This window comes from Colobus angolensis, unplaced genomic scaffold (genome assembly GCF_000951035.1).
Source record: "Colobus angolensis palliatus isolate OR3802 unplaced genomic scaffold, Cang.pa_1.0 Scaffold70, whole genome shotgun sequence".
Lineage (NCBI taxonomy): Eukaryota > Metazoa > Chordata > Mammalia > Primates > Cercopithecidae > Colobus > Colobus angolensis.
In genome coordinates, this window is record NW_012120710.1 from 5002017 (window position 1) to 5009539 (window position 7523).

General features: G+C 40.8%; 1 protein-coding gene across 1 annotated transcript; it reads left to right on the plus strand.

Annotated features, from left to right (window-relative positions):
- Nucleotides 1-4094: 4094 nt before the first annotated feature.
- CXCL1 (chemokine (C-X-C motif) ligand 1 (melanoma growth stimulating activity, alpha)) lies at nt 4095-5947 on the plus strand. Its single transcript, XM_011927155.1, has 4 exons — nt 4095-4284; nt 4383-4506; nt 4619-4702; nt 5234-5947. The coding sequence occupies exons 1-4, from the start codon at nt 4185-4187 to the stop codon at nt 5247-5249; spliced, it is 324 nt and encodes a 107-aa protein (XP_011782545.1). The 5' UTR covers nt 4095-4184; the 3' UTR covers nt 5250-5947.
- Nucleotides 5948-7523: the final 1576 nt, after the last annotated feature.

Sequence of the window (7523 nt, forward strand, 5' to 3'; positions counted from 1 at the left end):
TGAAGTGTCCAAACTCGGCAGTAGATATTTTGGATTTTCATATTTGAGCAAACCTTCACTAAACAAAAATTCAATTTCCTTTCTAAAAGCTAGCAGATGAAACATGCATGGCCATTTAATTTTGGAGGCATTCTAAATGAATTCAGAAAGAGAAACTTTTAAAAAAATGAACATTTTATTTTGAAATAATTTTAAATTTATAAAAGTTGCAAAGTTAATACAGTATCCATGTATCTTTCACCCACTTTCCTTTAAAGTGAACATTTTACAATACTGTGGTATATTCGTCAAAGCTAAGAAACCACCACTGACACATTACTTTTAACTGAACTCCAGATTTTTTTTGGATTTTGCCAGTTTTCCCATTAACATCCTCTTTCTGTTTCAGAATGCAAACCAAAGTACCACACTGCAGCCAACTGTCATGTCTCCATAATTTCCTCTGGACTGTGATGGTTCTTCAATCTGCCCTTATTTTTCATGACATTGACAGTTTTGAAGAGTACCACTCAGCAATTTAAGTTTCTTCGATTTAGGTTTGAAGTATGCTTTTCTTATGATTAGACTTGGGCTATTAATTTTTGAAAGAGCACCAAAGAGGTATGCTATTCTTGTGACATCATATCAAGGGGGTACATGATATGCACATGACATCACACTGATGATGTAAATCTTCCTCATTTGATACAGGGTGAGTTTACCAGGTTTCCTCATGGCAAAGTTACTATTTTATTTTTCAGAATTGGACACTTCAGGAAAATATAACAAGCTATTTCAATGCCACAGGAGAGATATGCTGCTAGTGAAACAGAACTATGGAGATGTATGACCATTTTGCTGTGCTTTCATTTAAGAATATGTAAATTTGAACTATTCAACTAGGGCAATAACAGATTTTTAAAAATCATTCTACTCTTGAAAGTATTAATTATATATCAGAGAGTGATTTTATCATAGTATAGTGGTTAAACGTCATTTTATCTGGGTTTGATTTCCAGGCTCAAGGATGTATGACCTTAGGCAAGTGACTTAACCTCTCTGCACCACAGTTTCTTTATTCGTAACTTAAAGTCTCATAGACATACCAATATCTACTGATACTGTAGTTATCAGTACAAGTAGAGGCTTGTTTGGAAGACTGAATGAGTTAATATTTGTAAACTGCTTAGAAGAGCAGAAAATAAATGCTCTGTCCTTTGCCTCGGGTGAAGAGGTTTAGCAATTCACCCTTGGTATGCAGCAGCATAATCAAGGAAGCAGCATATTTTTTATTTACCAGAATTCTGTAAGCTCTTGTAATTTAGCTCCTTTGCTGAAGAAAAAAAAAAGCAAATTTTCAGTGACTTGTGAATATTTGTTTCATAGACAAAGTGAAGAGATATTAGAGGGAAAAAAATATCTTCTTGCCTTTTTGGCTTGTATGAACTTTATAAAATGATCATGTATTACAACTACAATTAGAAAACAAAACAAAACAATACATTTTTCAAGTTTTAAAGAATAATTTCCATATTTCTGGAAATTTCAATTTTCCATCAAATCCCAGAAAAAGAGTGATAATAAGAGGTGTAATCACACAAACTTTCAATTATTCATGAGCTAGTCACACACTTAATAAACTTTAGATTATATGTCATTTCCTATTCCTTACTACCAATTAGAACCTTCCTCTAATTTTCTTGATTTTTCTGTTAGAATCATATTGATAAACACTAGAGTATTTTCTAAAAATAGTCATTCCTTTAGTACATCTTTTCAATAAATGAGATGGAGACTGTCACACTCAAAGTCCCTTTTTATATACATGAAGTGATTGTAAGGTGGACTACAAAATAAACCAATGATCTGTCTGAATGGTGACAAATAAAATTTTATCTAAGTGTACCTCCTGGTAGAGTACATATTTGTCTTCCTTTCTGAAAACCTGATACAGAACATTTTATTTCAATTTTTGTAAATTCTCAACTTTCTTTTTTTTTTTAATTTAGAAGTTTGCAGCATTGATTACAGCTTGAAACTGATGAAGATATTTGGGACACTGTACTTTGGTCTCCATTGGGTCAATGCTTTTTCATTTATTCTTTCTGTTAAGAAATATAAGTAATCAGGAAGAAGTGAAAAGGGAAATAATTGAAACGACTGGAGTACATATACTATATACAGTGTCCATTTGAAAGAAACAGCATTCTAGCACACTTTTCTGCCCTTGACTAAGATTACTGTAATGAGAGCACCAGTACTCCTGAGCACCAGTAACCAAAAGGGCATTTTGGAAACTGAGCTTTTGGTGTTTATATGAACATTCCGTCTTCCAGGACCTGCCTTTATTTCTTCAAGACTCGTACTGCTGTATATGGTGTTGTATACATTCAGGGTTAGTTGGGTAGCAGTAACTGATACAGAAAATTTTAAATGTAAAAAACACTGGGGAGCGAACCTGTCCATTAGAATATATATATATATTATATATATATATATATTCTATATATATAGTATATATGTGAATTCACATCAGGATGAGTTTCTGTTTAGGCAATGTTGGAAAACCTATTTCCATTTTGTTTATTTAACAAACTTTACAAGGCACTTAAATCCATGCTGGCTCTTACAAATGTTGACTCATTTCTCATAACCGCCTTGGGGTAGAAACAGAGAGGCTAAACAACCTGCAGGCGATGCTTCACTACTATATGCAGGTGGCAGCCTTGCCGTGTTCTCTGCTTGGCTAGGAACACAGATCTTACCTATGGAGCTGGGCTGTGTAGAACTCTGTTGTGGAGACATTTGCCTCTGGGTCTGGGGCCTCTGCTTTTTCCCTCTCCTCCCATCTTACTCCATGTCTCAGAGAGCTCTGAATCCCACTTGGAAAATCACACTTAAACCCTCTGAAAACCTAATGATGAATAAAAATAAGTTCTCTAGAACTTCTGGAGAAAAAAGTAACAAAGCTACCAGGTTAAATGACTGAAATTCCTGAGAGAAAACAGCATGTATGTGTTCCTCTAGAAAGGGGGCCCAATATTGAATACCAGGAAGTCCTATAGTAAATGGAATGTGACTGTATGTGGGATCTGGCGTTCCTATTTCATCTGGATGCATGTCTGCTGCTTCAGTGGGAATGGCGCTTGCACACCAGGTACCCACTCCCTGGTGTCATGTGCTATACCGTCCGAAGACAGAACGAGGAACGGTGAGCCCATGAACCTGCTGGACCTAGCCCCTCCGAGGTCCGGAGTGACAACCAGTGCCATATTTCTAGATCAAATCTGAACTCCTACAGGAAAAGATTTTCAGGGGATTTTGGAAGTTCCAACATTTTACAGGGAAGAAGGAAGTTATGCAGGATAGGAAAGAAGAGGTCATGCTATACAGCTCTAACTTCCACTGACACTAACACTGGATTCAACTTTTGACACTTATAATCTGTTGCCACCAAATGGAGGACCTAAAGAAGATGTTCTAAGTGTGATTAGAGAATATGCAACACAAGGAACAAGCAGAACATTCTTCTCTGGAATCTGACATGATGGACTGTATTTTCACAGAGAGCACTGATGTTAGATGTACGTGAAATAGGCTAATTCGAAAATAAGAAAGGCTGAGGCAGAGAGGATAATACAGTTCCAGTCTATCTCCCAGCACCTTGTTAATTTCTCTCAACCTCCAGAGACAAATCCGAGACACAACTCTCTTCCTCCAAAGAGGTCGCGCCTACCCTGTGGTGGTTCTCAGGGATCCGCCCCAGCTCCTTCTCCGCTCCCAGCCCCACACACTGGGATCACTAGGCACCCAAGATCCCACCTCTCAGGTGGTATCTTCAGCGCTGGCTGCCACTCAGCCCCCCTCCAGGGATCCGGGGCAGAAGGCGAATATCCCAGAGTCTCAGAGTCCATGGGAGTTACTCTAGAGGACGAGGCGCGGGCTGCATCAGTGGACCCCCCCACCCCACTCGCACACCAAGTGTTCCACCCTGGGGGCGGGGCCGTCTCCTTCCTTCCGGACTCCGCATGGATCTGGAGCTCCGGGAATTTCCCTGGCCTGGGAGCTTCGGGCTTTCCAGCCCCAACCATGCATAAAAGGGGTTCGCGGATCTCGGAGACCCACAAAGCCCGGGCAGCAGGCACCTGTTCGCCAGCTCTCCCGCTCCTCGCACAGCCAGTCACCAGAACCGTCTGCTGAGCACCATGGCCCTCGCCGCGCTCTCCGCAGCTCCTAGCAATCCCCGGTTCCTGCGGGTGGCGCTGCTGCTCCTGCTCCTGGTGGCCACCGGCCGGCGCGCAGCAGGTGGGTCCCGACGCCTTGGGGTCCCCGGGCCGGACGCGGCTGGGGTGGGCGCCCCGCGCCGACAGCCTTGCTCAATCAGTGAGTCTCTTCTTCCCTAGGAGCGTCCGTGGTCACTGAACTGCGCTGCCAGTGCTTGCAGACCCTGCAGGGAATTCACCCCAAGAACATCCAAAGTGTGAACGTGAAGGCCCCAGGACCCCACTGCGCTGAAATCGAAGTCATGTAAGTCCCTCCCCGCTCTGCCGCTGCCACCGCCGGGGTCCCCGACTCTCCCGCTGCCCAACCCTGTCCCCAGCCCGACCTCCTGCCTCACGGGATTCCCTTCTCTCTGCAGAGCCACACTCAAGAATGGGCAGAAAGCTTGTCTCAACCCCGCATCCCCCATGGTTAAGAAAATCATCGAAAAGATGCTGAACAGGTGAGTTATAGTTTCTATGTACACAGGTGACTGGAGCCGTTGGTCAGAGATACTGGCATCTGCCCCCTAAAAATAAAATCAGGAAAACTCAGGGGTTAGTTGAATGACTAGAAATTGTGATTATTGTTTTCACAATTAAAGTTTCCTTTACGATAATTACTGCTCTGGTGCCAGAGGATATTCCCAATGCCTGGCTTCCCCACCAAAGTTCTTCTTTCGTTCCAATGAATGTAGGTAAAACTACCTTCATTTGAGGCCCAGTAGGACAAAGAGTAATAGGTTCTGGCTGTTTTTAATCCAATAGTACAGTGGAGACCACCACCCCACTCCACCCCCATTCCTAAAAGAGCATCCCAAGCCTAGAGGTCCTTGCCACACAGTACAGCTGTCACAGGCAGTAGCCACTTGGTTGCCAGGCTGGGGAAACTGCATTCAGAAAACTCTAGAGGCTGGAAGAGCAGGACAGGAGCAGAGTGTTGTGCAGTCAGTTTTCCCGAGCACCTACTCAGGGAACCCATTTTCTCTTTACAGTGACAAATGCAACTAACCAGAAGGAAGGAAGAAGCTCATTGGTGGCTGTTCCTGAAGGAGGCACAGTCCTTATATGAACAGAAGAGAAAAGAGAGAGACAGCTGCAGAGGCCACCTGGATTGAGCCTAATGTGTTTGAGCATCACTTAGGAGAAGTCTTCTATTTATTTATTTATTAGTTTGTTTTGAAGATTCTATGTTAATATTTTAGGTATAAAATAATTAAGGGTATGATTAAGTCTACTTGCACACTGTCCCGTTATATTCATTCTTTTTAAAATGTCAACCCCAAGTTAGTTCCATCTAGATTCGTATTTAATTTGAAGGTAGAATGCTTTCAAATGTTCTCCAGTCATTATGTTAATATTTCTGAGGAGCCTGCAACATGCCAGCCACTGTGATAGAGGCTGGGGGATCCAAGCAAATGGTCAATGAGATCATTGTGAGGGCAGGGGAATGTATGTGCACATCTGTTTTGTAACTGTTTAGATGAATGTCAGTTGTTATTTATTGAAATGATTTCCTAGTGTGTGAGTCAACATTTCTCATGTTGAAACTTTAAGAACTAAAATGTTCTAAATATCCCTTGGACATTTTATGTCTTTCTTGTAAGGCATACTGCCTTGTTTAATGTTAGTTTTACAGTGTTTCTGTCTTAGAACAAAGGGGTTTAATTATTGATGTTTTCACACATAATATAAAAATAAAGTACTTAAAAATAGAAAATCCTCGTTTGATTTTTGGGGGGAAACAAGGGCTATCTTTACTGGAAAATCTGGTGATTTATATCAATATTTCTCAATATTTGTATTGTGTTATTTTCTGGGTGTTCAATTCGCTGTACAGATAAATCAAACTATGAGTTATGCTTCATTTCATGTGGTGATTGCTGCCAATACCCTTGGCTCTCACCTAGTGAAGAAGGTGCTTTACCAAACTATGGGCTGGCCCCTAATGGGAGAGTCACTGATATAAATTGCCCTTTTTATAAGAAGTTTCTTTCTGTCTTGCTACTCAAATTTACCTCCTTAAAAACATTTATATTATCTTAATAAGTGCCCTCATTTCATTGCTTTGGTTAAACAACATTTCTTATCATTGTTGACAGTTTAATAAAGGTGGCAGTGAAATGGTGACTAAAATATTTCTTTTTTCAAAACTGATATCATTTGTGTCGTCAATAGAAGCAGAAGTGAGTGGTTGAATGCTTCACCTGTGAAAAGATCTTATTGAAATTTGGGCTCAGCTTTCTAACCTTCACATATAAGTAATTAGTACTAAGATCAGCAGTGTTTCAATCCTTTATAGCAATATGCCAAATACAATGGTTTTAAGATTGGACTGCATTCATTTATATCTTTTCTAGTGGAATTTTGATGGGACCTCACAGAGCGGTTGTCCTCTGGGGAACTCTGTATTCATTGCTGTCCCAGGACGGCAGCAGCACTACAGGTTTTAGGACAGAAGCACAATTGGCATGTCTAAGGAAGAAAGACCCCAATAATATAAAAGAAAGCACACTCCAAACCTGAAAAGGAAGGATGTTCGTGCATGCATGAGGTGTGTACTTGTTTCTGATTCAGGACTCATTCAGGAAATCCTGAGCCCTGGGTAACTGCCTCTAACAGAGGCAAGAAGGTGAGGCTGGCAGCCTCAATACTTGAAATCAAGTTCCGGATTGTCCCAAGAAGCTGGGCAAATAAAGGTCATAAGTAGCAAGAAACAAACTCTGTGAACTTTTCTCACAACTAAAAAAGTTAAAAATAAGAATCTCTTCATAATTCCGACATTATAAGTTAATTATGAATGAGATGAGAAATAATATTTATAAACTATACATAAGCAAATAAATACAAACCATTTGAGAAACTCCATAAATGGTAGGATTCACTCCCTAATCCCAAGTTAGAGGACACTGGAAAATGTTTACAAGCAGCACCCAAGGGTTCAATAGAACCACTCCTTACACCTAAGACAAGTCCTTACCCTCAAACATTGGAGCTTGCTGTACTGGCTACTTAGCTCTGGCTAATAAGGAACAGGGAACATAAAAAGGACGAAAAAGGACAAAAGAGATGCTTTTATTCACATGGTGGTTAAAGACAGATTTCAAAGGATCAGATTGACTTTGGTGTAAGTTCCAGCTCTGTCACTATGATCTTGGGCAAGTTTCTTTACTTCTCTCAACCTCAATTCCCTTTCTCCAGGATAAGGATAATAACAAAATGAGGCTTCTGAAGTGTTGCAGGAATTAAATGTTACGCAGACTCTGGAAACCCGGTTCTTGCCAT

What these genes read in the sequence shown, in the direction of transcription:
- CXCL1 (XM_011927155.1), top strand. Translation starts at nt 4,185, where the DNA reads ATGGCCCTCGCCGCGCTCTCCGCAGCTCCTAGCAATCCCCGGTTCCTG. An exon ending in CACCGGCCGGCGCGCAGCAG is followed by an intron (nt 4,285 to 4,382) that starts GTGGGTCCCGAC and finishes CTTCTTCCCTAG; the next exon opens with GAGCGTCCGTGGTCACTGAA. An exon ending in TGCGCTGAAATCGAAGTCAT is followed by an intron (nt 4,507 to 4,618) that starts GTAAGTCCCTCC and finishes TTCTCTCTGCAG; the next exon opens with AGCCACACTCAAGAATGGGC.